This window comes from Pseudorasbora parva, chromosome 9 (assembly GCF_024679245.1).
Source record: "Pseudorasbora parva isolate DD20220531a chromosome 9, ASM2467924v1, whole genome shotgun sequence".
NCBI lineage: Eukaryota > Metazoa > Chordata > Actinopteri > Cypriniformes > Gobionidae > Pseudorasbora > Pseudorasbora parva.
In genome coordinates this window covers 43,009,652-43,025,631 of record NC_090180.1, presented here as the reverse complement: position 1 = coordinate 43,025,631, position 15,980 = coordinate 43,009,652, and the positions used below count along the sequence as shown (strand labels likewise).

Sequence of the window (15,980 nt, the reverse complement as noted above, 5' to 3'; positions counted from 1 at the left end):
GTTGTTCAGAGATGTGAATACTAACCCTTTTCCTTAGAGCTCTAAAAAGCAAAAAAAACCTACCATTCTTTTCATATATTATGCTAATGTGGACTATTTAATCTCGGAAAGTCATACAATACACTGAAATTTGCACACTATAATTAATCCATTTTCATTTAGATTCATATCTTATCTATTACATGCATACTGAACACACCACCTGCTTTAACATAAATCTGCTATGCTCATTATAAAGCAAAATTATTTTTTCCCTGTCATCTATGGTTTTTAAGACCAATATAAATCCGATTTTGTTTTACTGGCCGCATTTTGGTGACACGTATGCAGTGTGTTATCAGTTAAGGTTTTGCCAGATGAAAGCAAAAACTGAAATCTTCCTGAGTACACACTTCATTTTACAGGTCTTAAAGATGTCTTCAAAGTCTTAAAGGGATAGTTCACCAAAAAAGAAAACTGTCAGCACTTATCATCATTCAAACAACCGTCAACTGTTTGGTTACCGACATTCTTCAAAATATCTTCGGAACAACATGAGGGTGAGTAAGCGATGACTTTAGAGCAAGTCATTTTGGGGTGAATTGTCCCTTTAAGAATTACAGATATCAGAATAAAAAAGCAAGGGGATGCATAGCAAACAAGATTTAAAGAGGCCCCTTTAAAGAAATAGTTCACTCAAAAATAAAAACTCATCATTTACCTCATAGTGTCCAAAACCCGTTTGACTTCTTATGTTGAAGAATTGCTGAGCTGCTTTTTGAACTATCAAACATAAAGTATCAAACATAAGCTGTAATCATTTGCTTTGTATGAAAATTAATGCAAATTTAAAGGGACAATCCACATAAACATGACAATTTTGATATTTACTCACTCATGTCATTCCAAACCTGTATGACTTTCTTTCTTCTGTGGAACGTAAAAGAAGATATTTTGAAGAACGTTAGTAACCAAACAGTTTCTTTTCCCATTGACTTCCATTGATTGGATAAGAAAAACAATGGAAGCTGATAGGAACCAAAACGGATTTCTTCAAAATATATTATTTTGTGTTCTGCAGAAGAAAGAAACTCATACAGGTTTAGAATGACACAAGGATGAGTAAATAATGACACAACTTTCATTTTTGGTGGACAATCCCTTTAAATCTGTCTCCGAGATTGATTCTAACATCCCAAAATGATCCTTTTATGGTCCACCGAAGAGATTATGTCATTCAGATTTTCATTTTTGTGTGAACTATCCCTTTAAATGAAAAAACTACATGTCCAGGCTAAAAAGACATACTTATCCCTTTAAAAACAGCTCTTAAACAGTGAAATGTTTGTTTATATTATAGCAAAGACATATCAACCTTATAAAAATAGATCTGGAAGTTCATGTTAAATATCCACTGAACACACAAGAGCATCTCTATTACAGCGAGGCCGTTTTACGAGAGAAGTGAACGCTTAAATAGCTCAATATACAAACCATTATGCAATAAGAAATAGCAAAAAACGTGATTCAATGACCTAGCATGCGATAATATTAAAAAACCTGTCACAGTTCTTCCTCGCGCAGACATAAACACAGACAAGAGGTCAGCGGTGGATGGAGGTCACGACCCCCTTCTGAAACGGCTCAGAAAACTGTCAGTCACATGTCAGACTGGGGTTGACTTGGGCATTAAGGTCAGAGTTCATTTATGCACCATTACATCAACGTGCACAAGCTAAGAGGGGAACTCAATGTGAGAAGAACAGGTGTAGCGTGATCTTTTGGGTAGAAAGTGAGGTCTCCAGTCTTCTCACAGTGGGCAAAATTACATCTATTGACCTGACACAATTCAGTGTGCGGGGACCCAGTGGGAAAAGGGATCACAAACTGAAATATTTACAAATTCAGTTCTCATTTGGGGGGCTGGAAAAACCAACTACTTCATTGTGATACTTGTGTCGTGATTCAATACATCGCAGTGCATCACAAAATCATATCATTTGCAGCAGGGAGGAATTTAAATCTTCCCCGCATGTTCACTTTACCGCCTGATAGGAGCAGCTCCGGTTTTAAAGTTTTTGCTTTTGGACAATTTAGACAAAATTAATGAACACACAAAAAAAAAAGATGCGAAAAGAAAATCGTAATGCCCTGCCATTCAAAAGTTTGGGGTCAGCAACATTTTTACTCACCAAGGCTGTATGTATTCATATAGCATAAATAAAAAAATAAAAAAAACAGTAATATTGTCTTTTCTATTATAATATTTTCAGCTTCATTACTTCAGTATTCAGTGTCATATGCTCCTTCAGAAAATGTTATAATATGTTGATTTGCTACTATTATGCTAACTATGCTAATATTTACTATTATCAATGTTGAAAAAGGTTTTCTGCTTCATATTTCTTCATATAACGTGAAGCATTTTACAGGATTCTTTAATGAATACATGCAAAAGAACAGCATTTATTTGAGATAGAAAGAGTTGTCACATTATAAATGGCTTTGCTGTCACTTTTGATCTATTTAAAGCATACTTGATGATAAAAATAATAATTAATTATTAGTTAAATCTTACTGATCCCAAATTTTTGAATGGCAGTGTTTGTCCATATGTCAGGTCCTTATAAACAGTGTTGGGACTCCTTTTTATAATCATAGGGAAGCAAAAGGACCAAAAAAATAAAAATAAGATTCTTGATAAAAGAAACCTGTGGAGACCTACACTACTAGTCAAGGGTTTGGACAGATCTAGTGTATGCATTTAAAATCACAAATTAAAGTATGTAAAAAATATAATGAGCAAAAAAGTGTAATGAAACGCTGCTGCTTTGTCTAGATTCCAGCTCTGTATATTCATCAACAAACTTCGTGGAGTATCCTGGGACGGTTTTTAACACTGTTGAAGGAGTCTGCATGTATTCAGGACACATCACACCTCCATTTAAAAAAGAACATTAAGACTTTAGCTTTGTAAATAAACTCATATGTACTGTGCAGTTTATATCCGTCTAGAAAGCCTTCAGATCAAAAGGGTTTTTAAAATCATGAGAAACACTCAGTGTCCAAACTTTTGACTGGTAGTGTATCTCTTGATGTTCAAGTTCATCAGAAGCCCTGTTTACACCTGGTATTAAGATGAGTTTTGCTCGTTTGGATCACAAGTAGACACATACCCGTTTACACATGGTGTTTTAATCCGTCTCTTTTGTCCACTTACATCCACTTTCTTTTCTGATTTCTTTGACGGGAAGGGTCTATTGGCGGATATACGTATGGGATATTTCGAGCTAATGAACAAAAAGCTTGCCTTGCGCAATTTACATATGACCACGACCGGAGACGATGGAAAATCATACAGAGAGAATCAACTGTTGTTTCTGCTCTGATAGCCGAACACTGAGTGTGTGTTAGAAATCAGGAATGGTGCAAGAATATTGTGCTTGGTACGTTTTTCATCTTCAAACCAAACTTGGGTCTCCAGGCGACAAAATTTAAATCCCATCTGGCTAGCCCACATCCCATAATGTTAACGCACTAGGTCAGTATAGTGGAGAGTAGATGTCTTTTGTGATTGTTCGAACAAATTCGATCACCAGCATATACACTACAAAAGCAATCTGCTCGAATGTGTTTGACTGCCTCTGGAAGTGGACGAAAGTGGACAAGCTCAAAACGTTTTAAACCCCGTTTACACCTGTATTCAGCGTCGTCCACTTGTGATCAGATCGACCAAAATGCAAAACAGGGCCAGAAGGTTTCAATGAAAACATTCACACACAGCAGATGGTCTATAAAATGTTGAGAACACACACATTCTTGTACATCTCTCTTTGTGAGGAGGACATTCATTGACACAATGCACTCTAGCTCCTTACCCTAACCCTATCAATCACGTTACCACGTGTGCCTAACCTAAACCCTTAACATAATTATAACATTATCCTTAAAACCAAGTCTTGACCTTAACACTGGGGTCTCAGAAAGTGAGGACCGGCCCGAAATATCCTCACTTTACTCTCTGTCGTCACTCCGATGGTCTAAAACTCAAACCGGTCCTCACAGAGATAGTTGTACAAGTACACACACAAACACACAAACACACACACACACACACACACACACACACACACACACACACACACACACACAATCTGTCCAGCAGAGAGTTCTTGTCTGAAACAGTGGTGACGTTGTATTTTAAAACAGACGGTCATCTGCCTACCCACAAGACCTAACAAAAGGGAAAGTACATAAACACCCACAAGATAAGAGCTTCAAAAAGATATTAGTTCTGTTCAAATGACATTTCATTTGTCCTAGTCACAAAAATCACAAGCCTAATCAACTGTGAGCGAGTGCCTCAGATGTCCCGAGGTCTTTCCTGAGACCGACGCTCACACATTCGGATCTTTTCAGTGTGAAGTCGAGATGTCTTCTCAGTAGAAAACTCAGCTCCAGGCTGATAGAAAGAAAGAGACTGCAGTTTACAGAAAAACAAACCCTCCAGAACCGAATTCTGTTTGTTTGCTTTCCATACATGTCGACCAATTACGGACATGAGCACAGGCCTGAAAGATCTGCCTCTCTTGATGTTTGGAAGGGTGCGTTTACTGCGCGGCCACTTCCTGGCTGATGAACCGGCGCAGGCGTTCCAGGTACTGGCTGTACAGCTCGATGTCGTTGTGCCCAGCTCCTTCCACCCACAGTGGCTCCACAGCCTTTGGGCAGCGCTCAAACAGGGCCAGACCATGAGAGAAATCAATCACTTCATCCTCCGTCCCATGGATGATCAGCACTGGAGACGTGATTTTAGATACCTTCTCAATGCTGAGAGAACAGAATAAGACAACAAAGGGCCATTAAAAGAAAAGTCCTTCCAGAGATGAAAATCATGCCACTACTTACTCTCCCTAAACCCCTTCCAAAACTGACTGACTCCTACGGAACTTACTGTAAATGGACATTTGGAAGAACAGAAAATACTTTTTTTCAATGCAATTATAATTTAAGGGGATTGGAGCTTTCAACCTTCAAATGAAATAGTGTATATTCTGAAATCATATGACTTACTTTGCTTTGCGTTAGGAATAGACCAGATTTGTCAAAATTAGCTGTTTTGTACACTACTTTCCAAAAGTTTGCTGTCTGTAAGACTTCTAAAACGTTTTAAATGGCTGCATTCATCTGATCTAAAAATACAGCAAAATCAGAAATTCGTGAAATATTTAAAAAAAAATTAAACTTTTGTTTTTTAATATTTTAAAATGTAATTTATTTCTGTGATGCAAATCTGAATTTTCAGCATCATTACTCCAGTCTTCAGTGTCACATGATCCTTCAGAAATCATTCTAATATACTGATTTGCTCAGGAAACATTTCATATCATCATCAATGTTGAAAACAGTTGTGCTGCTTAATACATTTGTGGAAACTGTAAAACATTTTTTTTTTCAGGATGATATGAATATAATGTTTAAAATAACAGCATTTACTGACAACAACATGGCATAGGCTGCAACTCTCTCTCAAGCACCGTTCACACAATGCAGACACTCATTCAGGTCATTCAGAGAACTTACAATTTTATTTTTGAATATGAAAAAAAGTTAGCATGGGTCCAGACCTCATAGCTGTCTATGGCCAGGTACACACTAATGAAAGTTAAACGTAAAAAAGCATAATAGGACCCCTTTAAAAATACTGTGAACGTGTTAAAGCGATAGTTCACTCAAATGAAAATGTTATGTTTATCTGCTTACCCCACAGTGCATCCAACATGTAGGTGTGTTTGTTTCTTCAGTAGAACACAAATGAAGATTTTTAACTTCAACCGTTGCAGTCTGCCAGTCATATTGCATGTCAATGGGTAAACACTCCATGAGAGTAAAAAAAGCATGCTTAGACAACATGCACAAAAACCCTGCTGCTCCCGACGTCACACTGATGTGCTTAGACACGAACAGATCGGTTTCTGTGAGAAACCGAACAGTATTTGTTTTTTGTTTTTTACCTCATATATAGATGAATCTCATCTAGTGTTCCCATTCGTCATTACTTCGGTCTGGTAAGGTCAAACTGGCGCGATCATAGATATATCCTCATTAGTGCCTGCACGGATCGGCTGAATGTCTACATAATATATATCTATATATATAGCTATGATCGTGCTGTCTAAGCATGTTTTTTTTACTCTCATAGAGTAAACATCACACTTTTTATTTTTGGGTGAACTATCCCTTTAAGGACAGCTTTGTTATACTAAGAAAAAAGGTTTTCAGTGTTTACTGACTTTGGGAAGGCATCAAAGCAGTACGTCTTCTTGGTGTCAGGGAAAGCCACCCTCATCCCTGAGGTGAGGGGTGAGTGAAGTACCACGGCAGCACACTCATAACGGGACGCCAGGTCCACGGTGGGAACGGTGCCAATGCTCTGCCCGTAAAGGATTATATTCTCAGGGCTGATGCCATACCTGAGACAGCATGGAAGTGATTTAAAACAGTGCAATTAAAACAGACCTGAATTTCCATATTGTACCAGTTAGGGATGCTCATACTGACCGTTTACCGATAGTAAGAATTGACCGATTAACACTATCAGTTAAACGGTTTAAAGGGTTGTTTTTTTTACTCACGGGGCGCGTCGACACATACAACGAACCACACGTGCCGACACAGACATATTTCGCAAAATGAAGCAATGGGAAAGAAACATACTGTGTCTGACTATTTTCATAGAAAGGGTGACGAAGTAAGAAAATAAGCTATGCGGTTATACAATACAGAACAGTATAAGCTACAAGCTCCTCTCTGGTGTTAAGTTCAGTTTTGTTTTTAATGTCAAACTAGTTATATTTCGTTTCATTTATTTAAGTTAATGTAGAAAAATGTTTAGAGCAATTTTTTGTTTGTGAAATTAAAGTTTAGATTTTTTTAAGTGACGATCAAGCAACCAGCGGCCGACAGTAAGTTAACCACATGTCTAATCAATTTAGCCTCTCAAATCAACTCTTGACTTGTCTTGCCTATAATAAAATCCATAGATATAACACTTCAAGCATCACAATGGTAGTTAATTTAGCCTAGGCTACTACTATAATATTACCTCCCCAGTAAAAGGCATTTTTGACGAGCTGAGGCAGGCTGATAGCTAGTACAGCTCACAACGCTGCTTGCAAACTAAACGAGCTAAACAAATAATTAAAAAAGAACATGCAGTTTGTCTTATCAACCTTACACCTCTGCAAAATTTATATAAATCAGATCTTCAATTTCCACGGTATAGCCTATATTTAACGAGTTCACAGCAACGAAAGCAAAAGATTCAAGATGCATTTTATTCAGCAGCTCATTTCAAAGTCAAAGACCGCAATATGAGAAAGCGACCTAAGCAATGGTAAGATCATTTATTCATTTTTATTGAAGATCATTGTTTTTTAGCATCTGAGACTTATTTTAAGTTTCATTTACGGCCATTTTGGGTTGGCTTGCTTTACTCATTTGCAGCGATGCGTGTTGCAGTAGCACCATCATATCTATCTGACTAAAGTAAAATTTACACATATGGTTTAAACAACCAGATACATTTACACTTGTCTGGTTTTGTCTGAAATGCTTTCAGAGCACCTTCTGAATTGGTTTGTTTGAGTAGCCTAATCGAAATTAAACACGTCTCGAAAGAATCTCGGAAGGCATTTATGCCTACTCCTGGTCATTTCGCAATCAGATAGATACCTGGTCAGAGAAAACGAATGAAGGAACCAGTTGTAAAAAGGCCATAACTCTAGCAGCTGAAGAAACGCGTGCTGCTGCTGGACTCTATAATATATTATGTGCGAGTCATGTCTTCACAGTCGCGTAAGCTATTATGGTCTTATGCTGTTTCCACCAGCGCTGCACATTGTTTCTTATAATTAATAAAATAAATATAAAACGAAGGAGAAGCCTAAAAAAAGCCCAAAAACCTGGCCCACGTTTAGGTATGACGTGAAAATTGGCCCGAAGCCCGGCCCTAGGGGCGTAAAAAAGTCAGGTCCCGTCGAGCTTGGGCATAGTTGCAGGGCTCTAGTGTGAATCTAGGTTCTGTTGTTGAGCTGTTCTGTATTCTGCTGTTTGCACAATAAAATAAACACGCGGAAAAAGTCTTTTTAAAGGGTCACAGACAATCTTCAATTGTATTTTTATGTAATGCCAATTCAATATTATAATCTTACCAGTTAACGGTTAATAATCGATTAATGAGCATCGTTTGTCGGTCGGGAAAATTAACCGAAATGAGCATCCCTAGAACCAGTAGCATGTTTTTTAGTCTTAGGATTCTGACATACCTCGAGCGCAAAGCATGCCATGCAGCGTCTATGTCTGCATACAGATTCTTCTCGGAGGGTTTCCCTGTGCTGACCCCATAACCAGAGTAGTCATAAGAGAAGATGTTACAGTTGATACGAGTTCCCAGACCGATGTAGAAACTGCTCATCTGACCGAGATCCACAGCGTTACCGTGAGAAAAGAGCACAGTGTACCTATAGTGCACAAAACAGAGGGTTTAAATCAGGGCATTGTAAAATAATTACATTTCTTGATTAAGGCCTTGCATACACCTGGTATTAAAGGCCCAGTGTGTAGTGTTGATGAATCATACGCATAACCATGTTTTCAGTGGTGTATAAAGACCTGACATAATGAAGCGTAATGAATATGATTGACATAATTAATGTTTTTATTACCTTAGAGAGTAATTTCCACACTGCAGGTCCCATTACAGTAGTCGGCATTTTGTGCCGCCATGTTTCTACAGTAGTCGTAAAAGTAGGACAAATTGCTCTACAGAACACTAGCTACTTTCTGCTGTCTTGTCCTGTGTTGGCCACCGTAGCTTCATGTGCTCGGAAAGGGAGGGGTGAGCAGTGGGCGGATGCAATTCGCAACCTCACCGCTAGATGCCGCTAAAAATTACACAGTGCACCTCTAAAGGGTTAGTTCACCCAAAAATGAAAATTCTGTCAATAATTACATACCCTAATGTCGTTTGACACCCGTAAGACCTTCGTTCATCTTCAGAACACAAATTAAGATATTTTTGTTGAAATCCGATGGCTCAGAAAGGCCTTCATTGACACGAATGTCATTTCCTCTCTCAAGACCCATAAAGGCACTAAAGACGTCGTTACAAAGCCCATCTCACTACAGCGGCTCTACAATCATTTTATGAAGCAACGAGAATAGTTGTAGGAGAGCAGCAGCTTTCGTTTATGCTCTGACAGCCACAAGACCACGGTGAACTCTTTAGATGTAAGTAACAGTGAGAGAACATTGAGCTTAGTGCTTTTCTCGTCTTCAAACCAAATTTTGGTCTACAGCTCCAGCTAGAACGCTTCCCATAATGTTAACGCATTAGGTCAGTAGGCGGAGAGAAGGTAGACTTTTGCGGCTGTTCAAACACATTTGAATACATGGGCGTCCGTCTACAATATGAAAGATATCTCTGGAAGTTGTTAAAAGTGGACAAGCTTGAAACGTTTTAGATCCCGTCAACACTTGTATTTGATCTGATCGACTGAAACGCATCTATATACCAGGTGTAAACAGGGCCTAAGAGGAAGAGATAAATTATATATAATGCTGACATTATAAATACACAGAGCTTAAAGTCAGCATGAAAAGAAAATTCATCTTATCTAGATAGACAATCGTGCTGAGAATGGTTTGTAATCGTGCCGTGCTGTACCAGGCTCAAGTGGAAACACAACTGGAGAACCATTTCATACCATTCTAAGAAGCATTCGGCCTGAAGGTGGAAAAGCGGCTATTGCTTTTAGGTGACTTTATGCCACTCCTGGCTTTGTTTGATGGCTTGCGACCTTGTGTCCTTCTTCTTGATCACATTCCAGGGGTTTTCAATGGGGTTCAAGTCTGGAGATTGGGCTGGCCATAACAGGGTCTTGATCTGGTGGTTCGCCATCCACACCTTGATTGACCTGGCTGTGTTGCATGGCGCATTATCCTGTGGGAAAAACCATCAAGTTGGGGAACATTGTAAGAGCAGAAGGAAGAAGGTTATTTTCCAGGATAACCTTGTACATGGCTCTGCCCGGTTCCAGATTTACTGAAGAACCACTAGATCATCACCAATCTTCCACTTCCAAACTGTGTTGAAGGCCTCTACATTAGAGGACCATGTGTTGGGCAAAACTGAAATCTTCTGTGAAGATCAAAATCGGGCAGATCCGTTTTTGTGAAGGACACACCTCAAGCCACGTACAAGGTTATCCTGCAAAAAAACTTGCTTCCTTCGGCTCCGTTCCTCAACTCAAAGGATTGTTTTTTTTCCTGCAGGACAGTGCTCTATGCCACACAGCCAGGCCAATCAAAGCGTGGATGGAGGACCACCATATCAAGATCCTGTCATGGCCAGCCCAGTCTCCAGATCTGAGCCTCCCTGAAAACCTCCGGAATGTGATCAACAAGAAGGACACAAGGCCAGAATCCATCAAACAAAGCCAAGCTGCTTGAATAAAATACCCAACAGCAATGTAAAAGACTTTCATTTTATGCCAATAAATGCTTTAAAAGACAATATTTTTATTTGAAATTTGGAAGACATTTTGTCATCAGTTTTTTAAATAAAACAAAAATATTCAGTTTACTTAAACGCATGCATATAAATAGTAAATCCAGAGACACTGCTAATTGTACAGTGGTTTTTAATTATTATTATTTTAATAAATAAATGGTGGTATTATTATTTTCAGAGCTGTATCATTTTAACAATTATCACAAACGTTTTGACCTCGTAATATAATTTTTGTGTGTGTGTCCTCGTAATCCTTAATTAAAATAACTTCCCCTCCCTCACATCTCCTCTTCTCTTTACTGACGCGTTTACTGGCGTGGGGGCGGGACAACCTGTCAATTTCTACATGGATAAAATCAAGTGCCGCTCTACATTTTTTGTACACTTGTTCGAGAAGCCCTTTCACTCTGATATGTGACACAATTGCAAAGAAAACACTATCACAACTTCCATATCATGATGACTTTAAGCTGATCCTTTCTCACCTTGCAGATGGGGCACAGCGGATATACATACAACCCACTCTGTTGCCACGGCTGGAGTGTGTAAGGAAGACCTCAGTTCCATCCAGCTCCCTCTGGGAGTACTGGAACTCTGCTCGCTCAGAGAGGTGCAGCTTCCACCGTCCTTCCAAACCACCACCACCTCCTCCTCCTGCTCCTGCTGCTGCTGCTGCTGTTGCTGCTCCTCCTGGGGCTGCTCCACCTCCACCCCCTCCACTGCTAGCACTCCCTCCTCCGGCACCTCCGCCCAAGCGAGAACGTAAACCTGAGGCTCCAAGGTTAGAGGTCACAGGTGAGGTGGACTCCAGGTCTGGCAGAAGAGTGTAGGTGGGTTCCGGGGGCAGGAAGGCCAGCTTCGCTGCAATCCGGCTCGGACAGGGTGGACAACAGAAGAGGCCGCACAACTCGCTGATGGATAAGCCGTTCATTTTCTTCTGCTCAAAATTAGAGACCTGTGAAGGATCGCATGGTTTAATTATCATATTTCAAAATATCATTCATGTAAGCCAATGCCAAAAAAGAAATCCAGCCAAGTGAGAATGTCATTTAATGTTAAGGAGGCTTGACATTTAGATTAAAGAGAAATGTAGATTTGGTCATTGTGTGATTAACCTTTAGAGACATTTAATGGGGCACAGAAATTAAAGCTGTATTTGGGTTCATCAGTACAGCAAGACGGATGTCAGGAGAGCACATTTTATCACATATTATCATATTGGCCAAATTATCACAAAACTAAATCACAGATAACAGCTCACCCTCTTCTATGCAGCAGCTGAATGAATCCTAAAAAGGGAAAAGTGCTCTATCTGTAAATGCTTACTGAAAACTGACAGCGGAGTCAAATATTATATGGTCATACATATATAATTGTACCAAATACTAATAAATTTTCTTTTTTGACAAAATTGTTGTAAATTGCAAACTGCATAAATCTGAATATCTGACTTGGCACATTTTTATTGTATTATTATATAGTATGAATTAAAAAATAAAATTATTTGTAATGGAAAACAAAATTAAAACAAAATTAAAATGCGACAAATCGACCAGAGACCTCTCTATACAAGCAAATGTAGTAAAATTACAATTAAATAGTATTAAAAAGAAATTAAAATGCGACAAATCGACCAGAGACCTCTCTATACAAGCAAATGTAGTAAAATTACAATTAAATAGTATTAAAAAGAAATTAAAATGCGACAAATCGACCAGAGACCTCTCTATACAAGCAAATGTAGCAAAATTACAATTAAATAGTATTAAAATATAATTAGATAGATAGTCCCATGTCGGGAAAGTGTATTGCATTATCAGCACTGTATGATACAATATAAAATACAATAAATTAAGATGCAACATATAACGTTACACCAAACACAATTCGCACAATACACAAAAAGGTATCCATTGCACAAATGTATTCTTCAAACTGCACACCACATGTATCCAAATTATTTAGAAAAACGCATAACTTTACTCTTGACATGACCATAAATAATCCACTTGAAAACAATCCAGCCAATATGAATAAATATCTAGGCAGTTAGTTAGCACTAGCTGGATTTCTGGGCAAATAAATCAAAGACATCACTTACCAAAAGGGTATTGTAATACAAAATGAGCTTTAGCTACCTAAAGATACAGTAAACGCTAACAGTTTAATCCGTGTTGACTGAAAATAGGGAGTAGGATGACAAACATCTTGCTGATTGTGGCAGGAATCAGCCCGGCATTAGCACCCAACACTGATGTTTTCATCTGTCGGGCAAACCGAAGGCAGCACCGGATATGCAGCATTTCACAATAAAAGCCCCTTAACCGGAAAATTTTACTAGGTAAAATAGATTTTACTTCCAAGACAAACCTATAATTTATATAATTTAATAAAATAATTTAATACATATAAATAATTGATAATTATTATATTAATAATTAATTATAAATAATATGAATAAATATATGATTATTTACCAATAAAAACCTAATTATTTACATTGATGTATATGTTTATTTATTTTCCTCCTTAACAATTGTCCATCTGAATACCCTATAAAAATAATGTGCAGTGTGCGCATATTTTCAAAATGAGACTCTTTTGGAATTTTCCAAGATATTTCATCAGCTGCATATAAAAGTGCAAAAAAGTGACACATGTACACATTTATGTGCATTTCTGATTGGTCTAGTGTGCTATTAACTACTAACAATTGCCACAAAAGTTGTTGTTGGTTGAGGTTCAGAACCCTGAGTCCTTGACCTTACAGTCTATCAGCAATGTGCCCTTGAGTAAAACACTGCAGCAGCAAGTGTGTGTTGCTGTGGATGAAAAAAATCTCTACTGAATGAAAAGTAACATTGTGTCAGGGTCGTGTCATCTTGATTTTGTCTTATTTTTAGTTTGGTGAAAGGATCCTAACATTCATTTGTTTATCTCGTCCTTGTGTGAGCGTACACAGCATTGAGGTTGTTCTCTGGGCTGTGTACGTGCTCTTACTGTGTGTCCGTGTTTTGAGTGTTCGGAGAATGCTGTCTGATCCTGACACTTCGTTCTAGCCTCAATTCAGTTTCGGCGTGGGGTTTCTTACATTCATGCTGCACTTCGGTCTTGTGTTGTGTCTTGTTTTCTGGCGAGTGAGGGTGTGTGACTGCCACGTGCTTTTCTGTGTGTTTTTTTTCTGTTGGAGCGCATGACTTCTGTAAAGTTAGTTTGTTTATGTGTGCCAAGGGCTCTTCTATAAGTCTTCAGTCTTGACTTCACCCTTGTGTTACACGATTATTTGTTTATTCAAAGTCCCTTTAAGACAGGGCATTTCACTCGGCGGCCATCTTTAAAACACCTTTCGAGCACCTCTTGTTTCTAAATGCTCGAATCATGACAAAAAAAGCAATTTTTCAGCTAGGACAAAACGAATGCGCATTTCTAGCAACCGGAGCTTCTAACAGCAGCTGCTGTGAAGTGATGACTTTACTAACTGGCTCTTTCATTTACATATACGAATGTGTGTATGTGTGTATCTGGACTTAATAGCTACATTCGCCATGTTGTCATTATCATGTGACCGTCAGTTATGTCCCTTCATTGTCATTTATAAATCCTTGTGGCCTCATTGTAGGCCGTGTCCCCAAATAGCACACTTCATGCACTTTTGTTCTTGTCCATTAAGTCCATGAGACCGTAGGGTGTCCCTTTTAGGCATTTTAGGATTCAGAAGGGTGCTCACTCGCTTTGTGGTCGATATGTACTCTCGATACACACTTTTGCTGAGCCTGCAATGGCGCAAGCTCCGCAGCAGATTTCTACCCGACAATCAACGCTGCTTACACTTCACGAAAGTGCAGACTCGTAGGAAGACCACAAGTGTTTAAGGTGCCATTTGGGACAGGGCCATAGTAAAATGAGTGTATGCACGCTTCAGAATCTCGCCAAAAGTAGGTTTTTTTTGCCTACTCTTGTATGGGTACTGTGAATTCGGACATACTTTTGTCACATATTGTTTTTCACCAACTATAGACGTATGTGATTTTGGATGCAGCTTCTGTCTTCCAGTTGTGGATGTTTTCCATTTAGGTCCAGTCTCACCCAGCCTTGTCCAGCCTTGCCCAGCCTTGCCTGTCTGTTTTTCTCTTACGGGGTAGATTTTGTTTTTTGTTACTAATAAAAGCCAGTTTTTTTCTCTGCATTCTTGTGTCCTCACATCTTCCCTGAACCCCACTTGACACACTGTCTCGGCTGGTTAGTGTTGTAGACTCTTGCAATCAGGGGAGTGGTTTACTTGCACAGCCCTTACTGGCCTACTTCTGTTAACATTGCTCACCAGCTATGTTTTTTTTCTAAGGCACATTTATAAAAGCTACTTAAATACCCTAATTGAACTAAAACCTAATCCTGGTTTAGTCTGAGCCCTGACTGTGAAAGCGGGCCTAGGACATTTAATAGCCTGACGTCGTCATATTCTAGTCAGAATATGAGTCTGATACTGCTCCATTGGGCTGTGATTATGGTGTGAGAATGACTCTGCACTCAATTGGATAGACCTACAACCAATCAGAGAAATGGAGTAAGTGACATATGTTGAGCGTTGGAAGAAGTAGAAAAAGAAGATGTCTGTAAATGATCTTTGCTGGTGTTGTAAAAAGATAGTAAGGAGAGTACTTGGTCAGTGACCATTTACAAAGACTATCGGTGCATCTCAAGTTGCATACTTCACCTTCTCCTGCCCAGTACCTGGATGGGAGACCAACTGGGAAAACCAGTTTGCTGCTAGTAGAGGTGTTAGTGAGGCCAGCAGGGGGCAGTCACCCGGGTCCTAATGCCCCAGTACAGTGATAGGGATGCTGTAAACCGAGCTCCTGACTCTTTGTAGTCATTAAAAATCCCACTATTAAAAATCCCCGCAGATAATATGGAATAGGGGTTTAACCCCGGCATCCTGGCCAAATTTGCCCATCTTGCCCATTTGACCTCTGTCTATCATGGCCATGACCAATCAGCTGGTGTGTGGTGAGCGTTCTGGTGCAATATGGCTGCCGTCGCATCATCCAGGTGATGCTGAACATTGGTGGTGGTTGAGGAGATTCCTCCCTTCAATGTAAAGCGCTTTGAGGACCCAGAAAAAGCGCTATATAAATGTAACAAATTTGTATAATTATTATTACTGCATCCTAAATATATTCGAAATTAGAAAGTATGTCCCAAAACGTAGTGTTGAAACGAGTATCCCAAAGATACCTGCATGGTTTACTTTTTCAGGTTAGAATTCTAAGTGCAGATTGATTCACATTCTGGCTGATATCACCCACAACCCATTGCGAGTTAGACAAGGATTCGATTACAACAACAAACGTGGATAAAAGTGTTAAATACTCCAAACATGACAGATGTGTGAGTCCAACTGTTAAAGGATTAGTTTACCCAAAAATGA

At 39.0% G+C, this 15,980-nt stretch overlaps 1 protein-coding gene across 1 annotated transcript; it reads right to left on the bottom strand.

The window, feature by feature from the left end:
- Positions 1 to 2,687: 2,687 nt before the first annotated feature.
- Positions 2,688 to 12,828, bottom strand: abhd17aa (abhydrolase domain containing 17A, depalmitoylase a). Its single transcript, XM_067452722.1, has 5 exons — positions 12,654 to 12,828; positions 11,038 to 11,507; positions 8,307 to 8,501; positions 6,273 to 6,452; positions 2,688 to 4,809 (listed from the first exon to the last, which is right to left on the bottom strand). The coding sequence occupies exons 2-5, from the start codon at positions 11,481 to 11,483 to the stop codon at positions 4,590 to 4,592; spliced, it is 1,041 nt and encodes a 346-aa protein (XP_067308823.1). The 5' UTR covers positions 11,484 to 11,507; positions 12,654 to 12,828; the 3' UTR covers positions 2,688 to 4,589.
- Positions 12,829 to 15,980: the final 3,152 nt, after the last annotated feature.

Bases quoted from the DNA above. Each gene is read 5' to 3' on its own strand.
- abhd17aa (XM_067452722.1), bottom strand. From the start codon at position 11,483: ATGAACGGCTTATCCATCAGCGAGTTGTGCGGCCTCTTCTGTTGTCCA. The intron at 6,453-8,306 runs GTATGTCAGAAT...ATGCTGTCTCAG, and splicing joins TGGCATGCTTTGCGCTCGAG to GTATGGCATCAGCCCTGAGA. The intron at 4,810-6,272 runs GTCAGTAAACAC...CTGTTCTCTCAG, and splicing joins TGCTTTGATGCCTTCCCAAA to CATTGAGAAGGTATCTAAAA.